This window comes from Cylas formicarius, unplaced genomic scaffold, assembly GCF_029955315.1.
Source record: "Cylas formicarius isolate icCylForm1 unplaced genomic scaffold, icCylForm1.1 PGA_scaffold_6__28_contigs__length_40554024, whole genome shotgun sequence".
In the NCBI taxonomy this organism is placed as follows: Eukaryota; Metazoa; Arthropoda; class Insecta; order Coleoptera; family Brentidae; genus Cylas; species Cylas formicarius.
In genome coordinates, this window is record NW_026844347.1 from 10,965,838 (window position 1) to 10,980,847 (window position 15,010).

The 15,010-nt window shown below is 32.8% G+C and overlaps 3 protein-coding genes across 3 annotated transcripts; 1 reads left to right on the top strand and 2 right to left on the bottom strand.

Annotated features, from left to right (window-relative positions):
• Window positions 1–637: 637 nt before the first annotated feature.
• Window positions 638–3,693, bottom strand: LOC132703599 (uncharacterized). The gene is made up of 5 exons (XM_060672951.1): window positions 3,416–3,693; window positions 3,244–3,361; window positions 2,984–3,195; window positions 2,289–2,853; window positions 638–1,763 (listed from the first exon to the last, which is right to left on the bottom strand). The coding sequence occupies exons 1-5, from the start codon at window positions 3,511–3,513 to the stop codon at window positions 666–668; spliced, it is 2,091 nt and encodes a 696-aa protein (XP_060528934.1). The 5' UTR covers window positions 3,514–3,693; the 3' UTR covers window positions 638–665.
• A 948-nt stretch (window positions 3,694–4,641) lies between these two features.
• LOC132702905 (YEATS domain-containing protein 4) lies at window positions 4,642–5,740 on the top strand. The gene is made up of 4 exons (XM_060671765.1): window positions 4,642–4,773; window positions 4,827–5,108; window positions 5,158–5,347; window positions 5,577–5,740. Exons 1-4 carry the CDS (start codon window positions 4,726–4,728, stop codon window positions 5,738–5,740), a joined length of 684 nt encoding a protein of 227 aa, XP_060527748.1. The 5' UTR covers window positions 4,642–4,725.
• A 116-nt stretch (window positions 5,741–5,856) lies between these two features.
• LOC132702901 (coatomer subunit gamma) lies at window positions 5,857–14,968 on the bottom strand. Its single transcript, XM_060671759.1, has 12 exons — window positions 14,787–14,968; window positions 14,605–14,735; window positions 14,158–14,552; window positions 13,976–14,105; window positions 12,131–12,488; window positions 11,616–11,973; window positions 10,463–10,706; window positions 9,430–9,646; window positions 9,171–9,359; window positions 8,249–8,428; window positions 7,226–7,486; window positions 5,857–5,998 (listed from the first exon to the last, which is right to left on the bottom strand). The coding sequence occupies exons 1-12, from the start codon at window positions 14,824–14,826 to the stop codon at window positions 5,868–5,870; spliced, it is 2,634 nt and encodes an 877-aa protein (XP_060527742.1). The 5' UTR covers window positions 14,827–14,968; the 3' UTR covers window positions 5,857–5,867.
• Window positions 14,969–15,010: the final 42 nt, after the last annotated feature.

A 15,010-nucleotide genomic window follows, 5' to 3' on the forward strand; every position in this document is an offset into this window, starting at 1 on the left:
GGAGATCGAATTAAAAAAAAATCGCCCAAAGTGCAGGTTAGTGTGTGAAATTTAGAGGGACGCGCGGAAAATCATTGCCTTCTCTACGAAAATATCATTGCCGCCTGACGCGCATCAATTTTTACCGTTCTTAGGCCGTTATATTATCTAATAGCGATATGGAGTGACTTGAATTTAGAACAACTACTGACAGACGCTAATCTACCATGACCATAGGTAACTATAGAACCAAAACACAACAGTTTTCAAACAAACTGTGACTAACCTTTTGATTGAATGTGGTAGATAATGGCAGTTGTGTCACTGTCCATTATCGAGCCTACAACGTCGAAAGTCAAGACAATGGAAGTTCAACAATTTCTTAGAATTTAAGATCATTGAAGTTAAATTTTATTTACAGAGTAGCTAGTAAATAAAATATACAAATAGAGTTGAAAATAAGTTCAAATCTCATTTTAAAAATATTGTAGCCCAGTGGCCTCCATGAAGATCATTATAATTCCAAATATCAAATAGATTATATATTTAGTTTTTCCATAATAGGTTGAAGTACTTTCGTTCGAGATATTCAATATTTAACAAAACTACTAACCAACTTGACTTATTTACATTAGGACATACACATCTTACTTCTAAGCTTATTTCATGTTAAAAATTCATTTATCCTAACTATCTAAATGATATGGCACTTGAGAATGTCTCTCCGGAGAATGATTCCGGGAATTTGGCAGTGAAACATTATTCGCAATATATTCGTTACCTGACACAAAACCCGAACTTCTACTTGAAGACCTGCTGCTACCATTGACAGTTTTGTCATTAACAAAGATTCCCAAGTTGCTAGCTATCACCGGTACTGAATTACTTGGTACCGAAAACACACTTTCGCTTTCTGTTAACCGGGTGGAAAAACCAGTGGCCGTGGAGAAATTCAGTTGTTCATTGTCTTTTAATTTGTAGCAACAAGTTTTGAACAAGTTTAGTTTGGGAGCAGACAGGGGGTTAATTTTTGGCGAGTTCACAGGATAATCACATGTTTCTGCCCTGTACACGGGTGTAAAATTATTCTGAAAATAATTGGGATAACTAGTTTGTGTAGATGATATATTTTGGAAATAGTGATGTCTGGTACCATCATTGGATAGGTTGAACCCATTTATGGATAATGGTGCCTTTGAGCCAAACCTGTTCTGCTCAGTAAATTGTGGTCCAACTGCGAGACTTAAATTCGGAGATAAAGAAGAAGGAAACAGCGAATTTGAAAAATGTTCCTGTTGGTGCAGAACCTTATTTGGTGACCGAGTACCTTCAAATCGTCCAAAAGAAAAGACACTATTGGGCGAAAATGAACGATGTGATACCATAAAAGGATTTGGAGATGGCACCCTATGGTCGTAAGACTTAAAAGCGCCTAAGTTCAGACCGTTAAAATGTTTGTCTAAGTCTGTATTTAAAGCAGTATGATTCCGATTTGAAGATAAGTCCTGAGTTGGGGCTATGTTAAGTAAGGATCCAGTCTTGTACAGTCTTGAAAAACTTAGATCTTTGTTGGCAGTATTAGTTGATATTTTGCTTGAACCAAATGAGTTTGAAGTTCCAGTAACACCTAAAGGTTCTGAGTAATCACCTTCCTCATCAGAATATTCTTCACTATTGTAGGTTGAGGAAAGTTTCTTAAATTCATATTTCTTTTTCGATAAATTCTTCATTGGTTCAGATTCAGATATTGCATTGTTGTAAATCAGCCACAGTGAGCAGAAAATCTGAAAAGAAGATATGTGAAAATATTTTTTTATCAATAGGCACAAAAAGTAAAACATCAAAATAGACTACTCAATCTGCATATATAGAGTCCTCAGTTATATGACAATTTTTATATTAGATTGGACTTGAACATATGTTCACAAAATAATTAATAAGTTCTTTAAAATTTTAAATATGCTAAGATATTGTGAAAAAGTACTTGAAAATCAATCAAAGTCTAAAATGGTATTTATATACAATAATAACAAAAGATAAACAGGAACACTGAAAATTAATATCCCTTTGAATCCTCTTACTGTTCTGTTTTGGATAGTTTGGATGCAACTTTTAGGTGAAATAAAAAAGAAATGTTTATTTAACATTTGACTTTAAAATTACCTAGTCACAACTTGCGAATTCCTTATCAGCAGTACTTTAGTGTTGATTTTACTAAATCACAAGTGTAAAAAAAATAGAATTCAGCTACCATCGCAATCCAATTTTTTTCTTTTCAAAACAAGCAAGAAAACTAAGTAACTACATACCTGCAATGTATTCACATAAGACAATATATCCTTGTTGAACTTCCTCATAAATGAAATGGAAAGTATAATCCATCCTAGTAATTTGCTAAATTTTAAAATGGCAGTATTTTTCTTATCTAGTTCCAAAAATGTAGTAATAATTTCTATAGTAAATCCTACCAAAGGCAAAATGGCAGTTCCTTTTATTTTCAACATTTGCAATAAATCTCTTCCAGTTAATTGCCAGTCATACAATTTTAATAAATTGGTATTCAGAAGTGATTCATAAGTTGTAGTGCTGATAATCTGGTTCTCAAAAACAATTTTTCTAAAATATTGCCAAAAATTTGTGTTTAAATCACCAATTTGAATTAAACACAAAATGGATAAAACTATTAGAAATCCCTTTAGAAAGATCAAGTATGCAGTGGGTTTAGCCTCTTGTGTATTATCCTGAGTTAAGTTGTGAACCTTTCTCCTCTCTCTAATCCTGTTAGCAAACAACGAAGCGTTCTGTCTCCTGATGGTGCTGTCTACTGTTTTCCTGCACCGTCTACATAGTTTGTAGGTTTTCTCAAGCTGTTTTCTAAAAGAAAACATGCAACTATATTTGTTGCTAACACTCTAAACAGGACTACAAAATTTATATTTAAATGACCTATTACATATTGGATAAATAGCATTCTCTAAATAACCAAAACTAAATTTGGACTTACCTAAAGTGATCTATTTCAACATCGTAATTGTTTTGATTTAGAGGTTCATAACTTGCTAACTGAATTACTTTCAAATTTAAATTATTATTACAATTATTACATAGGCCATTACATGAAGTTATTCTATTCTCTGCAGTAATTGTTTTTGAGGTATTTGAGGTATTCCGTGAACTATCACGTTGAGCTTCAATAATTTTATTATAGTCACCTTCCTACAAATATATTACAATACTTCTGAGATTAGATATTAAGAGTCTTACCTTATTAAATCCGTTATACTGCAAACATATTGGACAATCGAAACTATTTCTTAAAGAATATAAAACTCTTGAGTTTTCATTGCAAAACCAACAATTAACGCAAACATAAAAGCCATTCCTGGAATAAATCAAATCATTGCCGTTTGAGGAGAGCATTTATGACTTTACCAACCTTAGAATAAAATGCAAATTTAATATTAATGTAACAAATAACAAACAGACAATAATGATAAAAAAATAAGTCAATACATTCTCCACACTAAAATCCATTACTAAGAGGAAATTGGGCCTTAATTCACATTAAAATAAAACAAACGAATCACAAAATTGGCGGCATGATTCTTCGTAAATTAACATAACCATATTTTTTTTGTTCACAGAACGGTAAAAGGAAACTTCAACAATCCAATCTGTGCCATTGATTAATATCTGGTAAGAACATTTTTATGGAAAACGAGGATCTGTTCGGAAAAAAAATAAGGTTCCATTGAATTCTCGAGGGAACCATTGCACATGGCAGACGTACTCCAGCCCGGTTCCATAAAATGTAGAAATCGGTTGAAATTAGTGTCGTTTGATGTAAAATACTGTTTTGTATATTCGTTATCTGAAGTGATAGAGGTGCAGTACCTATAATTTTGGGAAATAGTGTTTGGCTTATGCGGATGTACATGGTTTTGTTTATGTGTATGTTACACTATTTCCAGATGTCTTATATTCACGCAGGTAACCTGGCCAAATTGAATCGGAAATGCCGTATGAGAAAATTGCGGGAGCCGTTAGAAGAATCGATCGTCATTTTATGACAATTTATTTAGAAGCTGTTCCACTGTTTGAATCTGTTAATTCATTGGATATCCATTCCCCTTGAAGGGTGATGGATTCGTCCAGTCCCTTTTAATTAAGACACCCTTTTAGGTTCCTTCCTTCCATTACTTCTATAGACCAAAACTACTATGATCACTCGGCCACTTACGAATATTGTTCAACATTTACTTTATAACCTGGAGAGTGCCTTAATTAAAAGGGACTGAACGGATCCATCACCCTCCGAGGGGACTCAAACAACAAATGGAACACTTTCCGATTGCAAAATAAGGCCTCCCCCGCTAACCCCGCGGACAAACCAGGTCCATCCGGCCTCCATGCCGGCGTGAATAGGAAAAAACCACGGGGCCCACAACGATTATAAGTTTAAAACATTCATTGAACACTATAAACACTAAATCCACACTGTGGAAACCGATTTTAAAAATTTTTGGGGACGATTACAAGGGATTCTGTAGGGAACGAACAAAGGTTAAACCGCCACGTTCAATGCTCCAGAAAAATCACCATTCACCGAAAAAATCGCCGAATGTTCTTAGCCAATAGAAGTAAAAGAAGAAGTAGGTTACATTGTAACAAAAAGAAGACGTAACCTACAAAATTCTGGAATTGTTAGAAAATTTCTATTAAACAAAAATTGTTTATATATCTAATATGAGTTTACCTACTGATTTTGGACCGGATTCCGGAGGTCGAATGAAGGTATGTGCGTGAAATTTCTCAAGATGCCAAAATTAAATTAGATTTAATTTCAGGGTGTTTGTATTGTTAAACCAATTGTATATGGCAATATCGCAAGATATTTCGGTAAAAAGCGGGAAGAAGATGGCCATACCCATCAGTGGACTGTATATGTTAAACCTTACAACAATGAAGATATGTCTGCTTATGTTAAAAAGGTTCATTTCAAATTGCATGAAAGTTATGCCAATCAAAATCGAATTGTAGTCAAACCTCCATATGAAATTAGCGAAACCGGATGGGGCGAATTTGAAATTGTTATTAAAATCCATTTTCATGACCCAAATGAAAGACCAGTAAGCTTTTGTGTGAAAGCTATCTGTTTACCGTTACTAAAAATTTTAGGTTACAATGTATCACATACTCAAACTCTTTCATTCGGGAAATACACAAGATATTGGAATAGAACAAAATAAAGGTTTAGTATCGGAAAGTTATGATGAAATTGTATTCCAAGATCCTACTCAACTTATGCACCATTTGTTGACAAATACCAAACCTCTAACATTAGGCAGGTGGGAGCACAATACAGACTGTAAGTCTTAGGAATTTATGTAAATATGTGACATATGTGTCGAGTACAACATGGTAACTTATCTTATTTCTTTGTTTTACTGTTTTTGCCAGGTTAATAAGTGGAAAAACACTTGTAACTTGCCAAATTCGGCAGCCTCATAGCTTGTATTGATAATTAATAGAAAAGACAAAAAAGATAAATTTTAGTGCCTGTAATATTAGCTGTAATAACTTAATTACTCTTTTAGTTGAAAATCGCAAAGATAAAACTTTGAAAGCGATCATTGAAGCCAAACAGAAAATAAAATCAGAAATAGCTATTTCAAAAACCAAACTGAAGCTTGCCAAGGAAACTATTCAACAGTTTAAAGAAGAAATTGCTAAAGTCCAGAATGGTCAGTACACAATGTAAAAATAAACTAGAAGTGAAGTTCGATTCCAATGACTGATTTACTTTAAATATTAAATTTAATTTTTATACATATTTTTATTCTAATTGTAAATAAGACAATTACATCCGTAAAAATTGGTTATTTAATTTAACCCACAGCTGATGTTATAAGCTCGGCCACACCTTCATCTGTAGATCGGACAGTCAACTGCATTGTAACGCCATCTGCGAGGGCTAGCTTTGCTCGTACAAGAATATCTACACCACCACGAAATATTCCTTAAAATATAAATATTAATTAAATAATTAATGTTGATATTAGGATTGCTTAATTTAAGAACACATACAAAAACTTTCTCATTAGTATAAAATTTTGTGGAATTTAAACGCTAAAATTAGAGTATGCAATGAGTCAAAATATAATTTTTTATAGCAATAGTTGAAGTTTTTAGGGAGCACCGCAATTTAGAGAATACAGATTTTTTTATTCTTTGATAATTACAAATAAAATCATACAAATTCAATGTTTTATGGTGTTTCTAGCAAATATATTAAAAAAAAAAGGACAGAAAAATCTCCTGAGCTTTTGAGTTACAAAAATTTTGGTTTTGCGTATTTTTGATTATATTTTTTGAAGATTTTTTTTTTAAACATTAGTTCTGAAGACATCAAAGTTGCTCTTTCCTAGCAATGCCCAGTGCTTTAAATCATTTCTAGATTCACCATAAAATTCTTTTTAAAATGATGTACCACTCTTGATCTCAACCTAGTGTGGCCCTGGAGTGGCATATAAACTCGATTTATTTCCCTGGCACAAAATTACGAACCAAATTTAATAATTAATAAAGTTGACTTACTTAAATTAAGTTTTAGACAAAAATTTCTTATATAACTAGGCTTGGAAAAATTAATTATCTAGTTAACCCCCAGGTGAATAGCAATTGTATATCTGTATTATAATTATAATAAGGAATTTCCGAAATTTTCTCAATTTCTATAAACTTTGAAAAGCTTTAAAATAATTCTTATTTTGCTAAAAATTTTAGAAGGAAAATTAATACATTATGTTGTACAGGGTTATCAAATAATTTGTATGAGGGTTAGTTTTTCTTCTCGCATTGTATAACAGTGTTAGATTGCAAGATCAAAGTAGTATTAATTGCACAATATTTTTAAAATGATCAGCAAGGATTAATGTTTAAAAGTTAATTGAATGTTTTGCTCCAAAGCTGATCTTACATATACAAAAATCTATTCATGTATTTGCGAGTAAAAATTATAAAGTAAAATTTAAACACTTAAAACAACAAAACAAAAAAAAACTGGAACTAATACTGGCTTAGGCATTATAGAAGTTAATAGGTTCAATAACAATAGAATCATCTATGATTTTGCTAGTATCTTGGGGAGTGTAAGAATTGTGGTTTGTTGTTACCTTTTCCTTTAATAAATAACTACCATCTAATGTAAGTATTGTGCGATGTTAACTTTTTGGGAACCACTTACCGGCTAATAATAAAGTATGTGTGGTTTTTCCTTCAGGAACCTTGTCGCTTCTTTCAGCAGGCTGCAAACCTAAAAATTGAACTATGTTTTTTACAGCTTCCTCTAAGGTGTTCATTGAGCTCAATGAATAGGTGTCCTCTACTTCGTGGAAACTTGAGGCGGCTTCCTCCCAAGAGGCAGCCCAATTAGCTTTGGTGACCTTTTGAACTTGATCTCCTAAGGTTATTTCCAGATCTTCAAGAATATATTCATCATCGTAACCTAGAATTTGAGTTGTTGATGAATAGGGTACTCAAGACAAAACGACTAAGCCCAAACATTTTACTATTTAAAAATACCTTATTTTTAAGTGGCTATTAACTGTGAGGGAAGTTGGGAGATGATGGATAATGGGGTGAGTTTTTATTCACTAGGGTCCATAGTAAAATTTCAAGACAAAACTAAAATTGAATGAGCCCTCCTAGAGAAGATTACAATACAAAACGTAACAGATAGTGTAATACAGGGTGTTTCAAAAAACGTCCTGAGTAAAATATTAAAAAATAACATTAGTTTGGTTAATAAACGTGTCCTGAAAATACCTCCATTAGAAGATTATGTCAAATATAGGTATCAAAAATTCGTTTTTTATTTTTAATTCTGATAAGTTCCAATATTTTTGCCTAAGAGTTGTTTCTGAGACAAACATTATTCCTTGAAATAGTTTATCCTGCACTTGAAAGTTACCTAAAGTAATTTATTAGTTTGGTCAGCATTACTTTCTAAAACCTCCAACACCAGTAATTTGTTTGACTTTGAACAAGAAAGTTTGGAGCAACAATAAATGGCACCCTCTATTGAAACATTGAGTATATTAAGCACTGCGAATTATGGTTATTATTTGGTGTAATATATTGTTGTAAGTAGTGATAAATGTAATCGTCTTCTGACGGCCATAATTGATCAGCTGTTTCCATTGTACAAGCCCCAAACATAAAACATCAAACCATTAACTTACTTAAAAATAATATGCTCATAACTTACCATCATCAGTGTCCGGTAATCCTGTTGAAGGATCACAGTCCTTCACAACAAACTTGAGCACAGCACCAAAAGTTCCAATACTGCTAGGCAAGTCTTCTGGAGTTTTCAGAATGATGTACGTTGTCCCAGTCTCATTATAAGGTAATTTCTCACATGGAACTTCACTCAATATTTCATATCCTAGAATAATATATCCGATGTAAATGTTTGCAGGATTGATAAAGCATGACGCGAGCAAAATCATATGTATACTAAATTCTGCCATAAGAGTGTCAGGAAGCTTGGAGCTAAATCACACAACATATAATAATGTTACACTTTGTCGACATCTATCCTGATATTTTTCTGGAAAATTTATTATTCTTAGACATTGTAAAATATTTTCTAACGATTTAAAGTGCATTCTTGGGCAAAACTGACTGACTTTGAAGGATGGTGAGCATAGAAACCTGAAGTACAAAAAAACAAAAAAATTTTGACTATTCCTATACAATTTTGTAGTTGTCTTTTGAAACTACCTCAGGCTACTGTAATACTTTTTACAAAACTTCTTCATCAATCGTGTTGGCTTCTTCAGAGCTTAACTGAAACTGGCTCGCATTTTATTCTGTAGCCAATTATATATTGTCTGAGGGGGGCGGAGCTAAATAAAGGGACATGAACATTGTCTGGGATAACTGATTTTCCATTACAAATTACCATTGGTAACAGGTAAAGACCTGAGTCGCGGTTTATATTTTTTGGTTGCTTATAGATTTCTATAGATACTCGGATTTTTCATTGGTAGAAGCACTGATTTTTGTTTTTTTAACTAAATATTAGAGGATAAAACCGTTACTGTTTTCAAACGCAGGGAACCTGCCTGATTACGCCATTAAATAGGAATAGGATAAAAATGGGGATAAAATGTTGATAAAATTACCATCGCTGGGCTCCAACTGGACTCGCACATTTTCTAACAACTGGTCGCTTAAAGTATTGAGACAATCAAACTGTAAAACGACATGTTTGGCAAAGCAATGTTTTATACATCTCACAACGTATTCAGTTTCAGATTCTGTTAATTCGGAAACATCAGAACTGCGGAATAATGGTCCAAATTCCAAGACATCTGAATAAAAACAATGCAGATTATTTCGCGCTAAACCTCTACAGTATCAATGTTTTTCAAAATAATTTACCAGGAATGGAATTCAATTTTTCTGCGTAATTTTCTTCTCTCGATGCTGGTACAGACTTAGGTTGGCCGGAACTAATGAGCATCCCTTCAGCTTTATGTTTAACCTCCTCTTCTGACTTGGTTAATGCAGCCACTGGCACTAATCTTATATCGAATGGTCTGTCTGTAGTCGACTGTGTATACTCCCTTAATGATCTTTCTAATGCTGGGATAGAAACCTACCACCAAAGGGGGCACACATGATTGCAGAGTACAACAGTCAACAGTATAGTTACGAGAGATGTTTCCAAAGTTCTAACAATTCATGATGATAGATTTACATTTAAAAACGCCAGCTTAAAGTATAATGGAAAAGTTATAGAACACTTAGAAAATTTAGGTCTTATGAAGAATGGTATTCAGACGAGGAAATTGGAAGCAGAATTGAACAAGTCTGAGACGCATTCCTAAAATTTAAAAAAGTGTTCACTTGCAGCGACTTTGACCTTGGTCTTCAGCAGAAATTTGTGGGCTGCTATGTTTGGTCAGTCCTTCTGTACAGTGTTGGAGGCTGGACACTAAGAATAAAAACCATAAAGAAACTGGAAACATTTGATATGTGGATATACTGCAGAATCCTTAAGATACCATGGACAGCCAGAAGGAGAAACAAAGATCAAGAACTCTTTAACATTGTAAAAAACAAAGAAAGACCATCCACCGCGAGAAAAAGGAAAGACGTTTTGAACGATTTATGATGACAATTGCTTCCGCACCCACCTTACTCAAGGGATCTTGCAACTAGTGATTCTAAATTGGATGATTGGGGAAACACCTAAAAAGTTCTTGGAGGATGCCTTAAAAAAAATAGTTTCTCATTAACATAATTATATTCAGTTAAATGGAAATTATGTTGTTACAGCTAGCTGAATTCCCAGAACTTTGCAAACATCGCTTGTATTTATCATGAGCAAAGGATAAGTATCTGCCAGTCCAAATGACATATTTTTAATGCCAAAGTTTTTTTTAATTTTGGGTGAGTGAAAAAATTATACCTGTAATGTATCCAATATATAGTTGTTGTATAAACTTTTGTCATGCCTGCTTAATATACTGATGTAGTAAGTGGCACGATCCCTAACTTCGTCATCGGAATCCATCTGACAGCGCGCAAGTAAAACCAAAATATTTTCTAACAAATCGGGACAAGATGCGCCAAACTGAGCCATTGCTGATACCGCGGCTGCTCTAATTGTAGGACATTCCAATATCACTCGATTATAAATAAATCTTATATATCTGAAAAAACAACATATAATGTGTCAGCATGAGATGTAAGCAATAGCTATTACTCATATATTTATTGTAATTTATTTGGTTTTCTACAATAAGAGTCTGTCATAAGTTACTATACCAAAAGTAAAAATTATATAAAAGATAGCAGGAAAAAACATATGCCATATTCATGAATATATTGTCCAAAGTTCGCAAAACATATCCCCTTTATCCAAAATAGAGTGCAAGACTACACCCAAATAATTTTTTTGTTGTATTTTCTCTGGAAAATCTGGAAGCCACAAGCAACACCCAAAATTTGAAATATTTCTTTGGCACAGAGTATTATACTATTGGGTGATTCTTTTATACATCCATAATTGTATATTTGTATATAATGGAACACCTGGTATATTCTTTTATTTTTTGAGTTCTAAGCAAATTTCATGGTAGGTTCCTCAAGGTTTACTTAATTTCAACAGCTACTCAGATATCTTGATTAATTTTCAAATTTCGAACCATTGTTGGCTAGTGGTAATGACCTGAAGGGTAAATGAAAAAAAAATCGATCCTTTAAAAGTTTTTGGTTTCATTTACCTCAAAGGAGTTAAGATAGCTACAACTCGCCACCTGTCTAGGTCTTTGGATTTTCACGACAAGTAAAAATAACCACACAGATTCCGATTGAGTGTATAGTTTTAAAATTATACATATTTTATTTTGATCTGTTTTTTTTTTGAAAATGAAATTTATCACCAACTTAATTTTTTGAAAGTGAATTAAAACTATTTTAAGTGATTTATAGATGTTACTATAAAATCCTTAACGTAAGTATTTTTCTAATCAAAATCTCAAAAAGGAACATTTTAAAACGAATTTAAAAAATATAACGATAACAGTAAAATATACATTGTCCACATTGATGTTACTAACCTTGAGGGCTGTTTTGTTTTTGGTCCCTCTTTTCCTAGTAAATGCAGAATGCGTACTGCTAAAGAAACATGTTCGCAATCCTCGATAAATTCGCACAAATGTGCCAATCCGGTTTCTTTAGCTTCCGGATTATCTTCAATTATTGTGATGATAGTATCAGCAATTGAAGCCTTGTATTCTAAACCCCCTTCATCTCTTAACATTGCCGATAGAAAATTCATAAGCACGCTGTGTTTTCTGGGAAATTTCAGTGCAAGAGCTTTTATTGCTTGCACCACGACAACTTTAAATTCATCACTTATTTCAGATACAAAAGTTGCTATTTGCTTCATCAGCCTATCGACAGAGGATTCAGCTCCTACAAAAAAGGATGATAACAGGCAAATAATAAATATTAATTCAATTAATTAATAAATAGCCACGAAGTAACGAAATAATTACAAAATCCAAAGGTAACTCAAAATGCTACTGCCTGAGTGAAAATTAAATTAAACATGATAATGTTATATATTCACCTGTCTTTAAAAGTGTGGTAATTGCCAATGTGGCAATTGAGCGGTTGGAGTCGGTAATTAAATTTTCCAAATCCAAGTTACAAGCCGTTACAGCTGCAGGATGTGAAATAGCAACTTGATTTAGTGTCCTAACAGCAGCAAACCTTAATGTTGGTTTTGGAGAACCACAGAACAACTGCAGAACACTGATTGCCTGTGTCAGTTCCCTGCTTGTGGTACGAGTTAAATTGACCACTGCATGTGCTGCTTCATAGACCACCATTTCAGATTTATGACGGAAACATGATTCAATATATTCAAAATAGGGAGAATCACTACCAGTGTCTTCCTCTTCTAACATTTTTGCCGCAATCCTAATCTTCAGAACAAATAAATTATTATAAACAATTCGGACTAGATTAAAAAACAAATAAAAAATTAAAATGCAAAACATATCTTAACCGAAAATTATGATCGAAATAAGGCAGAGAGAAAGAGTGATGGACAGACCTAGTCTCCACACAAAAAGGTCAAGTGGAAAAAATAGACAAAGCAATTAAAATTGTTTTTAAAAAACGCTCAAAACTCTTAGAAAAGTTGAAACTGATAAAAATTAAAAATAAAAATGAAGACATATTGGGAGAAAAACGAGATAATAACTACAATAATCAGAAGAACCCAGACAAATATGTCATAGATAACCACGGTGAACAGTATATAACAGGAGAAGTAAATGTAATAAAGGAACTTAAAAACATAAAGGCAGCTGGATGTGATAAAATAACAAAAGAAGTGATGAAATACTTTGGTTAATTAATAAAGTTTGGTCAAAAGAACCTCAAGATTGGAAGACAGCTTCAATAATTCCAATATACAAGTAATATACCGTACAAGAATCTCAAATTGGATTCTGAAAAGGTTCAAGTATACAGGATCACATATCGTCACTTAAACAAATAGCTGAAAAAGCATTAAATCATGACAAAGAAATATATGTGCTTTATTGACATGGAGCAAGCATTTGCTAAGGTACCAACTATGGAAAATTTCAGCCAAAAAAAAAAATTGAAAATAAAATGGCTAGTGTTCAAAAATATATACAAAAAACCATATACAATATACTAAAATACGATTTTAGCATGATTCATAACCAAAGCAACCAAAGCAGGGTTATTGCAAGGAGGAGGCCTAAACCCTTTACTATTGACAACCTTTATTGATGAAATAATAAATAAATGCACAACGATGGTCAGGAAATTTAATGTGGACTATAGATACATGAAAAATGCTGAAGTGTCTGAAGGAGTGCTTGCCGAGTTGTAATCGCAGGAAGCGACTTACAGAATTGCATGACAACATCCAACAATGCTCTAAAATAATGGTGATAAGAAACGAGCACAAAGAAATACAAATAAAACTGGATAATATATTCATCTAGCAGGTCACAAATTTCAACTGCTTAAAAGTAGAAGTACAGAGCAACAGAAAAAATATACATACAAACATGAAAATTGAGTTGATCAGGACATCTACAAAGATTGAAAAATATGTGTCACATAGAGCAGGTGTGGGAAGCAACCAGACAGAAAAAAGGGAAAATTGGAAAATCAATCCAACCATAGGAAAGAAATAAAAAATAAGTAAAGTTTTTACATGAATATGAAACCAGTGATACTTAAAAATGATATTCAAGGTGTAAATGTCATATTATTAACCCTACACCATTATGTAATTGTAACAAAGTTTTTTTAACAATATAGATAATATGTTAATATTATATATAATAATGTAATGTGTTATTATATATAATATTGTATAATATAATATATAATTCTTATATCAATAGGTAACAATTTTTATGCATACCAGCATACACACAGCATATGGAGACTTCAAAGACATTCTTGTTAATCTTGATACCAACTTTGTTACAGCCAATCTATCTGTTTTTCGTATATGATAAAGTAGACCCAAAGCATGATATTGCACCATTATACTATAAACAGACAATTATAAAATTTTAAGTCAATCTTCAACATCAATTTTACTTGTCATTATTGACTGCTTCCTGAGCTTCATTGACCCATCTCTTCACAACTTCTGGAGCAATCCTTGTCATATGCAGGGAACTCACTAAGGCCGCAGAACTTACAGCTGGGTTACGATCAACAATGGCTTGTTTCATATATCTTTCAATGGCTTGCAACATAGTTGCATCGGTGATACTGCATAATGCTCTAATAGCAGCAGCTCTGTACATGTCTTCCTTACCAGTCATATCTTTCGTAAGACTTGATGTTACTATAATGACATCATCTGCAATGGAGCTTAACTCTTTTATTCCCAAGTAAACAAGTCTTCTTAGAATAACATCTCGAGATTGAAAAAGTTTAGTCATTGCAAAAAATACATCCGTAGCTTCTTTAACACTTAACTGTTCACCCTAAAGGTATTAACAATATTTAGCATACATCATTAACATATTTAAAACAAACCTGGTTCAACATGTAAAGAAGTTTGGTTAAAATTGGAGTACATTTTCGTGGATTTACCGACGTTTCATTAAAAATTCTAGCTTCTTGAAGAACCGTTGTTTTTTCAATATTTAGGAAAGGATTACCTCCTCCTAAAATGAAGTATCTGATGAATTTAATATCAAGTTACTATTAATGTATACCATCTTCCTCCTCCTTTTTATCCCTTTTAAAAGAACTCATTTTAAAATCAAGAAGCGATTTTTTCAAAATCCACGTCACAATTTGACACCCACGGATGTCCAACACAGATAAATAAGATAAAAATTAGGTAAAAGAGAGGACAAAGATCAAAAATGGATAGAACGTTTTTGAACGAACCAGAACGTAAAGAATAGATTACGATTAGGAATTTACGACCATCTAA

Coding starts and splice junctions, on each gene's coding strand:
- LOC132703599 (XM_060672951.1), bottom strand. CDS start 3,513: ATGGATTTTAGTGTGGAGAATGTATTGACTTATTTTTTTATCATTATT. Junction 3,362..3,415: donor AATTTGCATTTTATTCTAAG/GTTGGTAAAGTC, acceptor GATTTATTCCAG/GAATGGCTTTTATGTTTGCG. Junction 3,196..3,243: donor AGTATAACGGATTTAATAAG/GTAAGACTCTTA, acceptor ATATATTTGTAG/GAAGGTGACTATAATAAAAT.
- LOC132702905 (XM_060671765.1), top strand. CDS start 4,726: ATGAGTTTACCTACTGATTTTGGACCGGATTCCGGAGGTCGAATGAAG. Junction 4,774..4,826: donor ATTCCGGAGGTCGAATGAAG/GTATGTGCGTGA, acceptor ATTTAATTTCAG/GGTGTTTGTATTGTTAAACC. Junction 5,348..5,576: donor GTGGGAGCACAATACAGACT/GTAAGTCTTAGG, acceptor TTACTCTTTTAG/TTGAAAATCGCAAAGATAAA.
- LOC132702901 (XM_060671759.1), bottom strand. CDS start 14,826: ATGAGTTCTTTTAAAAGGGATAAAAAGGAGGAGGAAGATG. Junction 14,736..14,786: donor TAAAAAGGAGGAGGAAGATG/GTATACATTAAT, acceptor ACTTCATTTTAG/GAGGAGGTAATCCTTTCCTA. Junction 7,487..8,248: donor ATTACCGGACACTGATGATG/GTAAGTTATGAG, acceptor CTCAAATTCTAG/GTTACGATGATGAATATATT.